Consider the following 17,813-nt stretch of genomic DNA (forward strand, 5'->3'; position numbering starts at 1 on the left):
GCTCAGTTCCATCTTGTGATGTCATGAAGCGGGAGTTTTCAAGTTAACAGCTCCTTTTACCTTCAGTTCAGTAGAGATTAGCAATTTTAGGTCAGAAATTATCCAAATGATTCTAGTGAAAGTGTGTGGAGTTTAAAAACACTTTCCTTTATTATCACACGACATCACAATGTGGAACAGAGTGTTTTCTGTAAGAGAAGAACACAGTCTAAATGTGCAGGGTTAAATATGTGTTAAACATGTGTGAATGAAACAAAAAAACACAACTCCAGGTCTGTTTGTGATGCGGAAACAACATTATAACATAGATCAGAAAATAACGAAATATGGCCCTTTAAGCTCCTCAGGTTGACTTGACTTTTGGACGACTTTTTGTTTAACTTGGCTCCATCTTCCTCTCTTCTCTCAAGTTAACCCGTATTAAACATCTGATACACACTGTAATCCGTCCAGACAGTGGATAACGTATGGCTTAAGTTATCTCCGATTTCTAATGAGGTTTCCATTAATCACTTAAACGTGGGACTTAAACCACATACCTCTCTGTCTCTCACTCGCACTATCCCGACCCTTATTAAATATAGATGAAACATATGGACAGTCAAGGTTAAAAATAGACATTACATTACATTATCCTCAGGTTTGGGTCTGACAAAATGTGTAGAGGTGTTCAAATATGATGGGGAAGATGGGAAAAGTTTGACAGAATTTGAGTTTTAACCTTGGTCCAAGATGAGTTAGTGATTCAGGGAGTGGCAGGTTAGTCGCAATGTAGAAGTGTAGGCTTGTGTTACGAATGTCATGTTGATCAGGCCTCTATAATATCTAATTACAGATGAGGCTGGTGTCAGACATGAAGGGCGAGCCTAGACATGACCCCATCAAGTTCGTAACACTGAAGTCAGCAGTTAATCTATAGGCGGGTGACGCACACAAACAAAGATAAAACTTTTATTTGGGTCAGACCAATTCTCATTATTTATTTGTTCGTAACAGAAGTCATTTCAAATACTCAAAGGGTAAAAAGGCAACGTGTTCACCATGTCGAAAAGGACAGTGGGACATTAAAAAGTCTTTGGCATCAGACAGATTACTCAAAGAACAAATTGAAGGCTGGATTAAGTATTTTATTCATTTTAATGCAGTACCAACAATTTATTTTAATGTTTTTTGTTGTTTTTTTTAAATAATGTTTTATAGGCTCTATTTTTTTTTTCTAACTCTAAATTGGTCAATAATTTTATTCCTCAATCATAATTATGTTACTTTTTTTTTTCTATTTTTTCAGAAAATATTAATACTGAGAAAAATTATAATTGTAATAATAAATTCAATTAAATCTTGTATTAGTAGATCAGTGATGTGTGGTGTTACAATGTACAAAATGTGAAATCTGATTCACACGTTAATATGGATTCACATTATTTAAATGATCAGAGTAAAGTTGGTACACATGCCTGCCCTCTAGTGGAGCTATGTAGAAGTAGCAGAAAAATACAGTGGAAAAGGGGATCTAACATTGCTCATGTAAAAACACATTTTTTTAAACATTACACTTGTTAGGAAATGCATTTTGGTTGACAGTTTGAAAGCTTTGGAGATTTAAATTATTTTACATAAACAGTATTCAAATATACAAATAAAGGCACATTTTATATCAGGTTAGTGTACATTTACTATAATAAAGCTCCTATTTTAATATAAAGCAAGTTAAGCCCAGTGCGGTGCGACTATGATGAGGGGCTCTCGGTTCTGCTTGTTGATAATTGGCCAGGGGTTAAAATATGGGAAAACTGCCTCTTTGAATTTAGCGTCGTAGAAAGTGAAAAGATGGTCCATGTCCTCTGCATTATAAAATGACACTTCCCCCCGACCGTAGTCCAGGTAGACCCCCACCCTCCTGGGACGTTTGGTTGGATAAATCAAGCCCTCCTCCTCTGAATCAGTGCAGGCCTCATACTCACTGGTACCGTCCCCATTGTCCCGGAGCACCAGGGTCCAGAATCCGTCTTCGGGACAAAGGCTGATCTCCTCCTTTCGGTTGACGGAGGCCCTGGCCACTCCCAGCCCCCAGGCAGTTTTTGAACCCACGTCCACCTCCCAGTAGTGCCGTCCCGAGGTGAAAGCTTCAGCTCCCAGGACGATGTTGTAGCGGGTGAAGCGTTCGGGGTTGTTGGGGAGCGTCGGACGGATGTTACCCACTTGGACACTGGTGCGGCATTCGGAGACCCACAGGCAAGGGTAGGCGGTGTCCGGATCAAGAGTCACTTTGGTCATGGCTAAAACAAAGAAGAAAACTTTTACTTTTATGTTACAATGTAAAGTTTTTGTGTTATGAGCAGTGGTGGACAATAACAAGTACAGTATTTTACTGCTTGCACTTCTACTTAGGTTTACTTTTACTTCACTACATTTTCATACATTGAGAGCAGTATCTGTACTTTCTACTCCACTACATTTTTAAACAGGACTGAAAAGTAAAAAGTACTTTTCATATGATTTGATGAGTTATTTTTATGATCGTAGTAAGTTTTTTAGTTCAAGCTTCGGCTTTGAGAAAAACAAAAATAAATACACAAAATTCATGAGAAAAATTAACAAATTCATTCATTTTGCTGCTGTTGACCAAAATATGTCTCATATTTAATCAATATCACTACATTTAACACTTTAATAAATTAACAACACTTGTGTGAAATACTTTTACCTTTTACTCTTAAAGTTACATCCATTTTTCATACTTTTATTTGAGATACTTTTTACCTCTGTATCCTTCATCCATCACTGGTTATGTCTGAGTGTTATGTATATGTATAGCATTTTTTGAGATTGACACAAATTTTTAAATAGACAGTCTCATTAAAATGCCTGAGCTGCAGCAATAAATAACAGAATGAAGCAGTAATTAGCTACAGAAGTCTCAGATCTTATCATATTACAACAAAAATAACAATAATCTCTCCACTTTTGCAAAGAAATTGTACACACGATAAAAATCAAGTCCCAAAAACTATAGTTCCAGCTTTCATACATTAAATGATAAGTCAATATAGTAATTGTCATGACAGTTATATGAGTTTTGTTTTGAGAATATGAATAAATATGAATGAATATGTCACTGTAGGAGTTGGACGAAGCCATTTTGATGACAGAGAGACACGACACAAGATTGAGTCCACTAGAACGTGACACGATTACGACATCAATTGTACAACGAGATGAATACAGGTCACAAGTTTGGCATCACAATATTGCATTTATTTTTTTAAGACAGTTTTCTGGATCTACAGCTTCTTAAGAGGTGTGACTAAGCAAAGTTAATAATTTTTCCCCATCCAAATGTAAGATTCCGTGTGTTTACAAGGTCATTTTCCTCATGTGTTCCCAATCTTGTGACGGTTTCACCTCACAAGCTCTTGTGGCATAAGACCTTGCCTCATCCTTGGTAACCAGCTTTATGAGATTAAAGTTTCTGAGTGAGTTAAGTCAACATGACATAAACAGTCCGATGCAAAAGAACATTTCTTTTTTTGTAGTGCAAACTGAACTGGCGCTTTCATTTCTGCTTCTTAGTTACTTCTTAGTTCTTACAGTTGCGCTTGAATAATCAAATCTGAACATTTCATCAAATTGTGGAAATGTATTGCATCAATAAAAAATAAAAAAAGTAATTTGGGACTAAACCAAGACTATACTAAGAATTAGGCCTGTCACGATAATTACTGTATCAAGTTATCATGTTTCAGCATAATAATAATTTTGGGGGTAAGTATTTATTGTGGTACTTTTTTTTTGTAGTACTGGGAATCATTTTGTTATTTTTCTGTTTTCACATATGAGCTTTAGAGAGTTGAATAAATAACTTTTAGCTTTTTTATAGATACAAACTAACTACTAAAGTGTTTCAATCCGCTATTTATGTATTGCAGTCTGTGTAATACGGTTACAAAAACACATTTAGACATTTTTTGGAGGGATAATTTTACTTCAGGGTTATTGTGTCAGTGGCATAAATTAGTTTCAGTATTATAATTTATTGTCTGGGAAATCAGCGTTTCAGTTTTATGCAGTTAAAACCCAAAACAGTCTTCCTGAAGATGTGAGACAGGCCTCTACTTGTGTACAATGTTTAAATCCAGGCTCAAAACGGTTGTGTTTAGCTGCGCATATGACTGAAAGCTTTTTATTCTGCACTTTTCTCTTTTAATATTGATTTAATGATGATTATTTAAGTTTGGATTTGTTGTATTTTAATTTTAATGTCTTTCTTATTATGTAAAGCACTTTTAATTGTGTTGTACTAATAAACTAGTCTTGCCTAGCCAATATTTTCTTTAGCAACTTATTGTACTTTAACAGTTTTTATTGTGACAGGCCTATTAAGAACTAAACCAAGCTTTAAATCTGTAATAAATATGAATAAACTAGACCTGAGCAGGACTTAGATATTCTAAACAAGGCCTACAATGATCCTGCGGTATATCCTTGCTCCTGACCTTCAGCCGTTAATCACTCACTGCTAATTTACTGAAAGACGAGACGGTCCAGAGTTGTAGCTAAATGGACACACTAAATTTTAAATGGTAGTGTGCATAACTACTTTGACGTATACTGAAATTCAGATCTGTCTGGTCAGTCCGAATGCCCTTGGCGGGTACACAATGAGAGACGAAGGAAGAAGGCAAGTTACAAGTCCATTAATCATTGCATTTTTGACATTCTTGGAAGTCGAAGCTCAGCGTAACTTAGGAGTTTTACAGCGAAGGAAAATAAACAGTTTAGAGGGTTTTAGACAATGAGGCCACAGTCACTGCCTCACTGTATAATTTGTGTCCGCCTTTTGTTAATAGTAAAGCTGGCTCAAGGTGGAAGTATGTGCATGTGTAGAAAGACCTGACACAGAGAGGGATTACTGATTACTACAGCACTCAAACCATAGCAGAGATACAATGGCTGGATAAAACATGTGTATCTCTGACTTATGTGTGCATATTAAATAAACAGTATTTTGACAAGAAGCTTAACTGATTTCTTTGTTATGGTTTGATGTAGGTTACAAAAAAGAGATAAACTGGTAACATCTCATTTAACACTTGTAAATGTATTTCTATGGAAAACAAAAGCACAGCATGCATATTTTTTTATTGCTTTAATAAATATAAAAACTATTATAATTGAATTTAATAACAATAAATTGTAAGTATCTCTATTGGTATATTCAGACTTTTACAGTGGTTGCGGTTATATGCACACTCAAATCGGATTATTATCAGATTTTTCTAGAAATCAGATATTGATCTGATTTTGGTAACTGCAGACAGTGATGAATGAAGACAGCTGAACACATGGCTGTTCAACGAATGTGCAGCCAGAGGACTGTACTACATTGAGAACTTTGATCTATTCTGGAAACGAGAGGACCTGTTCAAGGGAAATGGCCTGCACCTGAGCAGAGGTGGAGTAAGAGTGTTGACGGATAACCTCCTCCACGCACTGAGAAACCGGCCTGGACAGGGTCCTGGGCCAGTGAGAGAAAAGAGGAATGAGGGAAGCATTCCTGCTGCACCAACCAGAGACTGAGCCAACATGTCAGCACCATCTGCAGCACCACAACTACAACCACCATCTCCCCCAGCGAAGGACTCACCACCAGCAGCACAACCATCTCCCCCAGTGAAGGATTCAGCAGCACCACCACCTCCCCAAGAGAACAAATCAGCATCAGCACCACCTACAAAAGTGAAGGATGCATCTCCAGCGTCACTTCCCTCAGGGCCCTCATCACAGGCCTTGAACCTGTCTGTGACAGCCCCAGCAGAGGTTTCAGTCGCAGCAGCACCCACATCACCTCCCCTGCCCACAGACCAGCCCTGAGTCCCCTTTGCTACATCTACTCCCTCTAGGGACTCCTCACTCTCCTTTTCCTCCCCACCTTCACCTATGGCCCTTCCCGACCATCTAGAAAGTCTCATCAGATCAGGAATTAAGATGGCTCCCCTCACACCTAATATAGAGCGATCGAGAGTTCTGGCATCAACTATGTTGAACTCTTCCCCCTACTCACCTATGCCCCCTCGTCTTTCACCCAAACTCCCCCCTGCTCCGCCTCCTCAGCCCTCACCTGGTCCCTCACCCAAACTCCCCCCTGCTCCTCTTTGGCGCTCACCCAAACTCCCCCCAGCTCGCCCTTCCCTGCCTTCCCCCAGAGCTGTTATCAACAAGAGCTAGGACACACAGGGCCTCTGCTGTCTCAGGTCATACAGTCATGATAAAAAATAATATCATGCTGAGGCCCTGTGATGGAGCTATATCTATATCTACAGTTACACCACATAGACTGATTAACAGAAGGACAGTTAGACTCTCCAATCAGAGACATTTAGTTCACATGCCCTGTAAGATGATAATATCCAGTCCTACTGAAACTAATCTGAAACTTGCTGTGCTCAATGTCAGATCTTTATGTAACAAGTCCTTTTTAATTAATGATTTTATTTCTTCTTTTAGTCTTGACTTTATGTTTATAACTGAAACATGGTTTGACAAAAACACAGGTAATGCATTTCTAGTGGAATCAACTCCACCCAACTTCAAATTTGAATCTGAAACATGAGTAAACAAAAAGGGTGGAGGGGTGTGTGCATTTTTTAGAGCTAATTTAGTTACTCACAGATTGTCATTTGGGGTGTTTTCATCTTTTGTGTATGTTTCATTCAAAATGGAGCTAAAACAATCCCCCTCCATACTCTACTTAGTCATATACAAACCTCCCCAGCACTGTCTGAGTTTTATTGATGATTTTACTGAGATGCTTTCAGTCGTATGCACAGACTTTGATGGTTTAGTCATTACAGGTGATTTTAATGTACATGTGGATAATGTGTTTAACAGAAACGCTAAAGAGCTCAGTTCTGTCCTTGAAACCTTTGGTCTGACTCAGCATGTCAGTGAGCCTACCCACAACAGAGGGCACACTCTGGACCTGCTTATTACAAAAGGAGTAAATATTTCAAATGTCAATGTGGTGGATGTTGCTCTGTCTGATCATTTCTGTGTCTTCTTTGACCTGTCTGTTATTCCCAAACCACACAGGTGCATTGTTCATGGAAATGATACACTTTGAAAATGCCTCATGTTCTAATGTTGATGATTTGTTGAACTCTGTAACTTCGAGTGTTTTGAATGTTCTGGACACCATTGCCCCAATGAAGGTTAAAATGGTTAAAGATAAGCAGAAAGCACCATGGAGGAATGATGACTCAGTCAGGGCACAGAAAAGGGAGTGCCGGAGGGCCGAGCGGGAATGGCGCAAGTCAAAGCTCCAGGTTCATTATGAGATTTACAGAGAAAAGATGCACATATACAACCACAGTTTATGTAGAACAAGGCAAAGGTATTTTTCTGACATTATTGGAAGTTGTAGTAACAACTCTCGTGTCCTGTTTGCAATGGTAAACAGATTAACAAACCCCCCAGCTCCACTGCCGTTAGAACTAATTTCCACATCTAAGTGCAATGAGTTTGCAGTGTTCTTTAATGACAAGGTTCAGGGCATTAAAAATGCCATAAATTCCACAATGCAAATAACAACCCAGCACCCACCTAGACACTTAGAGCTGACTCACTTTGCACCTGTAACTGACAAAACTGTCCAAGAGATTGTCACCAGTCTGAGTTCATCTACATGCTGCCTCGATGTGTTACCCACTAAATTTCTAAAGTCTGTGCTCAACAGTTTGCTATCACCACTCACTCACATAGTTAATATGTCACTTCAATCTGGAACATTCCCAAGTTATCAAGCCTCTCCTAAAGAAGAGCAGTCTTGATGCCACAATATTGAACAATTATCGACCAATCTCAAATCTGCCGTTTTTTGGCAAAGTCCTCGAAAAAGTTGTTTACCAACAACTTATTAACTTCCTCGAAATCAACAACTCCTTTGATGTCTTCCAATCAGGTTTTAAACCCCACCACAGCACTGAGACTGCTCTTATCAAGGTGACAAATGACATCCACCTGAACACTGATGCAGGCAAAGTCTCAGTCTTGATCCTGGCAAAGTCTCAGTCTTGATCCTGTTAGATCTGAGTGCTGCTTTTGACACTGTGGATCATGGGATTCTCTTACAGAGATAAGAGGACTGGGTGAGCATCTCTGGTACTGCACTAAACTGGTTCAAGTCCTATTTAGAAAACAGGGAGTACTTTGTTGAAATTGGAAAATGTATATCAGATAAAATATCCCTGACCTGTGGGGTGCCCCAGGGTTCAATCCTGGGACCCCTGCTGTTCAATCTCTACATGCTGCCGTTATTTGTCTCCAGTAGGTTAGACTACTGTAACGGCCTGCTCACTGGCCTCTCCAAACGAGCCTTAATACAGCTGCAGTACATCCAGAACGCTGCTGCTCGGGTCCTGACTAGAACCAGGAAGTACGAGCACATAAGTCCTGTGCTCAGGTCTCTGCACTGGCTTCCTGTAGCTCAAAGAATAGACTTTAAAGCAGCTCTGCTTGTGTATAAGTCTCTCCATGGCCTAGGTCCAAAGTATATCTCCGACATGTTAGTGCCATATGAACCATCTCGCAATTTGAGGACTTCAGGGACCGGCCTCCTGCTGGTGCCCAGAGTCAGGACTAAACATGGGGAATCAGCGTTTCAGTTTTATGCAGCTAAAACTTGGAACAGTCTTCCTGAAGATGTGAGACAGGCCTCTACTTTGACAATATTTAAATCCAGGCTCAAAACGGTTCTGTTTAGCTGTGCATACGACTGAAAGGTTTTTATTCTGCACTCTTCTCCTTTAATGGTAATTTTATGATGACAAAAGAAACATGGGCTGACGGACTTTTATTAGACATAGTAAAGTGACAGGAAAGTTTTGTAAAGTAATGGGAAAGTTCTTAAACTGAGCAAGACGGTGTTTAAAGAGTGCTAGAGAGTTTTTAAAAGGTGCAAACGAGTGGGTGAGAGAGTTGCAGATTGGGTGATTATTTATGTTTTGATTTGTGTGATTTTAATGTCTTTCTTATTCTGTAAAGCACTTTGAATTACCTTGTGTACGAATTGTGCTATACAAATAAACTTGCCTTGCCTTGCCTTACTGTTAAATAATAAGCCGCATGCAAAATGATGGATTACTTTTAATGAGTCTGTATTATTGGCTTTACCTGACTTAAATAATGACCACATCTTCCTCCATGTTCTGTACTGAAGAGGGCCAAGGAACTCTCCAGACTGCAGATCCACACTCACCTCCGGTGGGTGCTCAAACAGGCTCTCAGCCCTAAACAAACACAGGAACAGGCTTTTAGCACTGGCACTCAGCAGGTTTCAAAATCAAAACATTGTCTTGACATTTTTTTTAATGACTTCACAAGCCTCGCTTTTAGTTTTCTCAGAAATACAAATTCACAGACAGAGGAAATGCCATTCATTCCTGTTATGCATTGTAACTAAATATGTCTCCCTATACGATTTGAATTCTTTAAACCATAGCTTTATCAACAACTGTTCCCACACTAAAAATAGACATGACAACTTTCCTTTGTCTGAGAATTTTGTCCATATATTCTGCTTTTAGAATAAACAGGAAAAAAAAAATACCAGATAAGTGTTTCAGCTTAATCCATTTATAAGCACTACCAAACTGTCCACCCAGAGCGTGTAAGGCTTGATTCATAACTTATGCAAGTTGTCTTTCTTGACCCAATCTCCTGAGTTCATTTCAAGTTGGGGATTTGCGCTTAATTAAATTTATAAAAAGGAAAGAAATGGATTGTTTAGGCTTGACTCTTAAGTTTATTCAGTGTGTGTAAACCTAATAAAACCAGAATATACACAAGTATAGTTTCATATTTGTTTTTGTGGACTTTATCAGTTAAACCACAGTTATGTCCCAACATCCTGTCACAGCCTTAGGTCATCATAGGACACACTTGAGACTTACAAATGTCAGTTACTCAACAGAACAACACAGCGGTCACGTAGCAGATATACTGGTGCGATATGGTTTGATTTAAAGAGGAATACTCACCCCCCGATGAAGTCTTTGATTCCCTGTAGAGAGCAGATTGAAACATGTCAGATTCAGCTATCTGCAGAAACATGTTTTTGCCATCTGGCTTTGTCATTTAGTCCCTCATTGTTGCAACAATACGGATTAAACAATGGATTCACTCTGATGATCTGATGTTATCTTCAGAACCCAATTGAGCTGTGATCTAATAAAAGAGGAATTCATTTTTGTTCCCAGATTTGCGCAAACATAAATTAATTAAAATTACTAAAACACAATATGAAACAAAACTTTTTCAAATGTCTTTGTGTGCATGGTAAAAATGTTTATTACCAAACAAGTGACCTGGATAATCTAATATAAATGCACTTAAAAAAAAAGAAAAGTAAATTCACATTGTAAGATTATTTTAAGAAATGTAAAAATTTATACTAATTTATACTGTGCATCACTTCATCCAGATCCACTCATTTTATCCTCCTAAAATTCACCTATTGTTATGTTATGTTTTTTTTTTACCTTGAGTTGCTCTGGGTCTTCTTCCTCTCTTAGCTTGGCACACAGTTCATCAGCTGTTTTTTCCAGTTGGCTTATCTGCTCCGTGGCCTGTGTTAGAGCCTCCTCTAGTTGATTAAGTTTGTCCTCTTTCTGCCTCTGTAGTTTTTCCTTGATGCATTGCTCCTCTTCAAGAAGAAAGTCCCTCAGACGGCTGATCTCCGCTGTGACCTGCTCCTCCAGGTCTCCAGCCTTTCCCTAAAACACATGTATTGAATAAGTACCATTCATATATATTATATTATTCAGTGTGGATAAAATGGCAATGACCCAAAAGATCATTTATTATTACATATGATTTGTAGGTTTTCGGTTGCATATCAACAGGGAACACGTGTATTGAAAGAAAGAGGAAGTATTTACTCATTCTATTTGGCCACATCCTTACAGAAGTGAAATCTTTGTGTGTGCACTGCACACTGTGCACACAAACTGGGTCAAATTGGCAGACAGGAAAACACATGTTCATAGTAGGAGCGGATGGTATGTTTAGTGTAGCTACAGGCTGCAGGCTCCATAGTGAGTTTACCCTGTAGACATCTTAACACACAGGCCAGGGTGTAAGGTGACCAGAGCCCTTATCTGTCTTTATGAGGGTGTGTGGCATTAGTACACTGTTCACGTTAATATTGTGTTTATACTTTTCATTTGAAGAGGGTGAGAAAGACAAACACAGCTTTACGCACTCTTCTGTCATAAATATCACTTCAGAGCATTACAGTCTTACCAAATGTGAGAAAGCCCAGGCCTGAACACAGTGAGTAATGACTGGGTCGTCTGTGGATCACAGATAATGGGGTGGAATGCAGGTGTGCGCTGCCTAGCAACAGGCTTTTCAGGTTCAGTCCCCACAACTTGTCTGTGTTTACTGTCAGGGCCAAAGCTCGTGAGCATACCACACACATGACAATGGACTTGACATATATATCTAGGGTTAGGGTTATGCAACTTTATACCTTAATGAGGAGAATCTTCTCATTGGTTTGTCTCTGGAAGAGCGTGGCCTCCTCTGCCTTGAGCTGCACCCTCTGCAGGGCGACTGACAGTTTATCCTGGACAACAGTCATATGAAACACATTAACAAGTGCTGTCCCTTAAGTCAACTTAAGACATGATCTGATTGGCTCCTCCTCTGAAAAACAACAGTGTTAAACAGGATTCATATGATGCTCTACCTCCAACCAAACCATGTGATCTACAAATTCAAACAAATCAGGAATTTAGCACCAGTAAAACATTCAAACATGGAGGGTCAACAAAGTTAAAAGAGTTGCACTGCCCTGCTGCATTCCTGTTACAGTGTCTATACGCCCCGCATAGACCAGTGCCCTAAGACAGGAGTGAGGGGCACCAGATGGCAAAAGCTAATACTTTTTTCTTATAAACTTTTGAACTTTTGGCAGGTTCGGAGGAAACAGAGAGAAAAGAGTTCATATCTGCTGAGTGAAGACATTCCCTAAAAGTAACAGCCTAAGTCTATAACAAAGACTGAAGCAAACATGTCTTACCTTCTCTTGTTCTAGTACTAGTCTGTAAAAATAGCTCATAAAGAGTTGAACAGTGGAAAGTACTTCAAAGTTACAATAAAATAATGTAAAATTAGGCTTGCACTGGTAAATAGTTTATCTCTTTACAAAATGCCAGATGAGTTTGTGATGCGGTATGAGTTAGAGACATGTACTGTATTTATGCAGTGACACTAAATGTAAGGTATTAATCAGTTATTATATAATGAGAGTGTCAAAGGCTGTACCCTGTAGTTTTCAAACGCCTCGTTGATGGGGATGACATTGTGGGTCTTGTGGTCCCTGGACATACCACACACCAGACAGATGGGCAGCTGGTCATCCTCACAGTACAGCTTCAGCTTCTCTTCGTGCTCCTCACACATGTCCGAGCACATCCGGGGCCAGTTAGAGATGGACGAGGCCACACTGCTCATACTGGAGCCAACCTCGCGCTCTTCGGGGTATTCAAGTGCGTCTTCCGTGTCCCAGGCCGTTGGCACAGCAGAGCTGTCCATGACGCGCGCGCGGCGCACGCTGTCCACGACGTTGCACAGCAGAGAGTTGGGACGAAGTTTGCGGGCACAGGCTTTTCTACACTTGGGGCAGTTGGACAGTTCTTCAGCTTTGACCTCCCAGCACTGGATGATGCACTTCTGACAGAAGTGATGGCCGCACTCGAGGATGACTGGGTCCCGAAACAGCTCCAGACACACGGGGCAGGTGAGCTCAGACTGGAGCTCTTCAAGAGCGCTGGACTCCGCCATTCTCAGCAGAGAACATAGTCCCCAAAAACAAGAAATGACTCAGGTTGGAGAAGTCTGTAACTGTCAGCAGAAATAGAGCGGGAGGGCGTGGTCTATGTGGATGCGGAAAAGGCTGGAGGCGTGTAGCTACAAGCAGAGGCAGACCCTGTGCGCACCAGGGCCAAAACAGGTTTTCTACGAAATGACATGGGAATAGAACTGCAGACATACTGCAACATACACAAGTAACTACAAGTAACAAAATATACAACCAGGTACTAGTCTTTAGTGACTAGAGTCTATTCTAATCTGCACACAAGTAACAGTCCAAATATCCATCTGGAAAGGATCAGATGTGCTCCGTCACGTGCTTCATTTTCAAAATCACAAATGCCTAAAACTGTTTACATGAAGTCCATAAGAGAGACTCTCTGACACAGTCTGCAGCTGCTGTGTGCTGGGTCTGACAGAAACATCTGTAGTGAGAATGAGCGAGGGAGTGACTCAAAGTGAAGTGCCAAGAGTCTGAGGATTTATTTAATCTGTTTAATGTGTAAGTGAAAGAAGTGAAAGAACAGCGAGCACAGGCACTTACCGGACAATCTTTGTATTTGTACATGTCGAGGCCACTGTTTAAAAATGTGATGTGCTGCGACTAGTAATGTCTCTCATTTTTTTTTAAAGAGCCGAATCTTTTCTTACTTTCTAATTTGTTTTTACACTGATTAACACTGAACTGACACAAGAATCAACAGAAGCAGAACAGACGACACGAGCGAGAGGTTTGTGCACAAATACATATTTGGCAGCATATTAACAGTTTTAAATTATTATTATTGTAGTGCAATGTTGTATTTATATTATGCATAATTTAAAAGATACTCCCTCTCTCAGTTTGGTCATTTCTTCTGTGATTAATTTGTTGTTAAAATGAGTTCTCACATTGGCCACACATATAAATACATAGTTTAACAGACAGTCTTTTGAATGGATCCCAAAGATTCGGATCCCATAAAAGAGCCGAAAGTCCCATGACTAGTATTCCTGTAAGTTAAAGATGGATTCTTTAGCAATATTAAAACATATCTATCTATCTATCTATCTATCTATCTATCTATCTATCTTTTTCTGGTTACCAAGAAATTTGTGCATCCCAAAAGATGAAAACTACAGCTCATCTGTTTGACACTCTGCTGACCGTAAAAGGAAATGAGACAGTCAACCTAAGCATTTTTCGTTTAACCTCCTACAGAGGAAGTTTTGGTTTTGTTTGCCCCCAGAGTTGAGACTGACAGGAAATTTATAACCCTTGTAACTTGTTCAGTGTGTCAGTGATGGTGCTCTGTGCATAATGTCTTGTGTCGTAGTAATGCCCTTCTCTCTTTGGACCCTAGTTCTCTTGCACTGCTCTATAGTTTTGGTGCAAGCAGAACTGAGCCAGGACTTTTCCAAATGTCCTGATTTCTTTTACAGAGGGATCCCCCCACAGGGTTTTATTGGAGCGTCCCACCAGCCGATATGTCAGCGCTTCAGAAACCAGTACCACTTTGCCACTTTGTATCACAGAGACCACCGGGTGCCACTGTTCTCCGCCTATATCCTCAGACCTGCAAATGGAAAAAGACCAAATTCAACATGGATGTATGAACCACAGGTGAGTATGGAAACTATTATGTTTGATAATATGTTTCTTCTTCTGGGACTTGTGAATGCAATGGAATATAGTATTTATTCCATATATTGTAGGTTTGTTTATATATGTTACAGAGTTGTGCAAAAATATTGACTCCCATACACTAATTGGTATAAAAAAAAGAAAGAAAGTACAAGTATCATTTTTGAATTTAACATTGCATTCTGTTGTCTAGGAAAATTATGTTTTTGTCATTATTGTGGCAGACCTACAGAATTTTGATACAAAGAAAAAGTCTTGATAATCAATTTAAGTTTGAAATGTTAGTATTGTAACTAGGGTGACCAGATTTTCAAAACTGGGACACACCCGGGTTGGGATGGCATTCTCAACGCATTTGTGGGTCAGTATATAGGGTGTCCATAAAGTCTCCTTACAATTTAAAAAAAATATTACAAAGCCAATTGATACGATATCTTAATCAGACTTGTTCTATTGTACTCAGTGGTTTTCCAAAGTTTTTGACCTCATTTTGACCTCTATATGGGCACCATTAGTCAGACAATGTACGTCAAGACGGGACTGGATTTCTTGCCGTTATGGTTGGTTGGAGGTGCTGCAGTTGTGGTGCCACATTTTCAGTCAAAGGTCAAGATAGACTTTTGCAGTAACTGATCTTTTCTAGATGAAAAATATGGAGGTTAAACATAACAATTCCCAAATCACTCTTCATAAACAATTTAACGCCACAGCCAAACCAATTTGAATACATGTTACTAACTACATTCCGTCGTCCAAGTAAGAAAGATTTTATCATGCTTTTGTTTAGTCAGAACCATATGCACTATAATACAAACAAAAAAAAACAAACAAAATAAATAATTGCACAGAACAGGGGCAGGTGTGATTATAAATCTTCATCACCAGATTATTAAAGTGCATTTGTGGCACCAATGTATCCAGTTTTGCTTGTCCTCGAAATGTATTCCACTTTTGGAAAGCGAAATCAAAAGTTATTTTTTCCCCCATTTAGTTGTAATGCGGCCAGTTTCTAGACGTCATGAGAACTTGAATGAAAAGTTCCCATATCAAAGTTCAACAGGAAAGAGATATTTTGGCACTCTGTCAAGTCGTCCCTCATAAATGCATTATATACAGTTCAAAAAGAGACAGGTTTTCTGATCACAATCGCTCAATAGTACAACATTTCAAATTGTCTGGGTGTAACCTTCTTAAAGTTATGGCCTTGTACGTCATACCCAAAACTATTAGGGGTGAGACAAACTAAAAACTTTGTGTCTAAGGGAAATATTTTTGGACTGAAACTCTGCAAAACACTAACTTCCCAGGTCTAAATGACAATACGAAACTGTGTGCTTTATTATTGTATATGTACAATTATTGACTGGATGTATTTAATGTATTTACACTGTTATTTAGATTACTGTAGCTGTTAGTTTTAGTGGGTACCAAACTCTTATTGTACACATAGATGGTCATATAATAAACATGACTATGAGTAGCCAGTATGTGTTCTTTATTTTGCTGTTTCCATGTAGGTCCTCTCTCCTATATGTCTCCTCTCTGCGTTATTATATTGTGTGTAAAGGTTTCAAAGAAGAGTCTGATGTCTGCATGTATATTATATAAGTTTGCTTGAACAATTTCTTTTTCTGATTAATCCTCTAAGGCATTTCCTAATTAAATTTCCCTGTTTCCAGTTGGTGTTCTCTCGTGCCGACCCTGAGATGCGGCCTCTCCCCTATCCTACGATGGACAACAACATTATAGAGAGCCAGGCTGTGCATCAAGACTACAAATACTCCAACTATACTAAAGGGCATCTAAATCCCAGCATGCACCAGGAGACCAGAACTAACCGCATGGCCACTTTCACTTTGACCAATATAGTGCCTCAGCGGGCCGGCTCCAACTCTGGCCCATGGAGTCAACTGGAACTAGAAGTATTAAAACGATTTAAGAGAGGTTGTACTGGTCCGATGTATGTGATTACAGGGGCACTGCCTTATAAAAATACTCAACGCTGGGTTAATAATAGAGTTTTAATCCCAGAATACATGTGGTCCGCGTACTGTTGTCCATCTTACAATCACAATGTCTCTGACCACACATATTTCCCGACATTTGCAGCAGTGGGGCGGAACGACCGCTACAGTGACCAGGAGATTGTGCCCATAAAAGCCCAGAAAAAGCGCTCAAAGGTGGGCTACGATGTGAGGCGCATGTCCTTAGAGGCCTTGGAGGAGGTTTTGACACAAAGACTAGGCACGCCCATTAGTCTGTTTCAAGACCAGTGTCAGCAGCAAGCTACAACAACCCCTGTACCAAATGAGCTTCTTGAAAAAGTGGAGGAAATAGCTTGAAATCTGCAGCTCTCATGGCGCGTCCCAGTTCACAGTGATCAGTGTAAAGTTATTTGAAGTAGGTAGGAACAGTAGTGAACATGCCACATGGGAGAGAAGGTAGAAAGGTACTTGGAATGTATATTTGGCACCCACAATTCCACAATTTATACTCTCATGTTTGAAATCACTATCATTTTTATTTGGCAGTGGTATAGCTTGCTCGTGTACTTCACTGTAAGATTGTGACTAAATGTTTTGTATTCACTATTCACTAATGTTGTGCCTTCCAAGTTGAAAATACAAAAAATGCTGTCCTAAAATTCATTAAACAATTGATTTCAAAATGTATTTCATTTAAATAGTGAAAACTGTTTTAATTTGATGGGTAATTACTTTTATTTTATCGTTTCATTGTACCTATATATCGACGGCATGTTACTTTAAGAATATTAGACACAAGGACTTGTATGAACAGAGAACACTGATTTTTGTGTGTGTGTGCGCGCGCGTGTGCAAAAAGAAAACAAAAAAAAAGCCTGATGTAACCAAACTGAGAACTGGAATTAAAGTCGCCCAAAAAACACTAATGAATGTGAGCCTGGTCATTCCTTTGGGGGGTGCAACAGGAACTTGGTTTAATTTTAACAACAATAAATCATTTGACATGGAAGTGTTTTGTAATTTACCAAGTGAATGATGTGGGTAAAAGGCTACTACCAACCTACACAAATAGAGCACAATTTGTATGCAAAGTGATTCAAATACTTTACAGAATAAGAAGGACATTAAAATCACAATGCAAACAAAGCAAAACATAAAGAAAAGAGTGCAGAATGAAGGACTATCAGTCATATTCACAGCTAAACAAGAAATAATGACCCTTTGATGAATGTTTACTACATGCACACTTTATTTTGCATCTCAGCTATGAGCCATGTTTTGGTTACTACTTTGCACCAAATCAGTAAAAGGCAAACAGCTGCTCTAAC

At 39.3% G+C, this 17,813-nt stretch overlaps 2 protein-coding genes across 2 annotated transcripts; one reads left to right on the forward strand and one right to left on the reverse strand.

Annotated features, from left to right (window-relative positions):
• Positions 1–1,634: 1,634 nt before the first annotated feature.
• On the reverse strand, positions 1,635–12,935 carry LOC117377486 (zinc-binding protein A33-like). The gene is made up of 6 exons (XM_033973925.2): positions 12,328–12,935; positions 11,531–11,626; positions 10,539–10,772; positions 10,038–10,060; positions 9,172–9,287; positions 1,635–2,279 (listed from the first exon to the last, which is right to left on the reverse strand). Exons 1-6 carry the CDS (start codon positions 12,844–12,846, stop codon positions 1,711–1,713), a joined length of 1,557 nt encoding a protein of 518 aa, XP_033829816.1. The 5' UTR covers positions 12,847–12,935; the 3' UTR covers positions 1,635–1,710.
• Positions 12,936–14,158: 1,223 nt separating this feature from the next.
• On the forward strand, positions 14,159–17,012 carry LOC117377487 (endonuclease domain-containing 1 protein-like). The gene is made up of 2 exons (XM_033973926.2): positions 14,159–14,479; positions 16,180–17,012. The coding sequence occupies exons 1-2, from the start codon at positions 14,177–14,179 to the stop codon at positions 16,840–16,842; spliced, it is 966 nt and encodes a 321-aa protein (XP_033829817.1). The 5' UTR covers positions 14,159–14,176; the 3' UTR covers positions 16,843–17,012.
• Positions 17,013–17,813: the final 801 nt, after the last annotated feature.

Source organism: Periophthalmus magnuspinnatus, chromosome 10, assembly GCF_009829125.3.
Source record: "Periophthalmus magnuspinnatus isolate fPerMag1 chromosome 10, fPerMag1.2.pri, whole genome shotgun sequence".
In the NCBI taxonomy this organism is placed as follows: domain Eukaryota; kingdom Metazoa; phylum Chordata; class Actinopteri; order Gobiiformes; family Gobiidae; genus Periophthalmus; species Periophthalmus magnuspinnatus.

Bases quoted from the DNA above. Each gene is read 5' to 3' on its own strand.
- LOC117377486 (XM_033973925.2), bottom strand. From the start codon at position 12,846: ATGGCGGAGTCCAGCGCTCTTGAAGAGCTCCAGTCTGAGCTCACCTGC. The intron at 10,773-11,530 runs GTATAAAGTTGC...CATGTGTTTTAG, and splicing joins AGAAGATTCTCCTCATTAAG to GGAAAGGCTGGAGACCTGGA. The intron at 10,061-10,538 runs GTAAAAAAAAAA...TGCTCTCTACAG, and splicing joins AAGACCCAGAGCAACTCAAG to GGAATCAAAGACTTCATCGG.
- LOC117377487 (XM_033973926.2), top strand. From the start codon at position 14,177: ATGTCTTGTGTCGTAGTAATGCCCTTCTCTCTTTGGACCCTAGTTCTC. The intron at 14,480-16,179 runs GTGAGTATGGAA...CCCTGTTTCCAG, and splicing joins CATGGATGTATGAACCACAG to TTGGTGTTCTCTCGTGCCGA.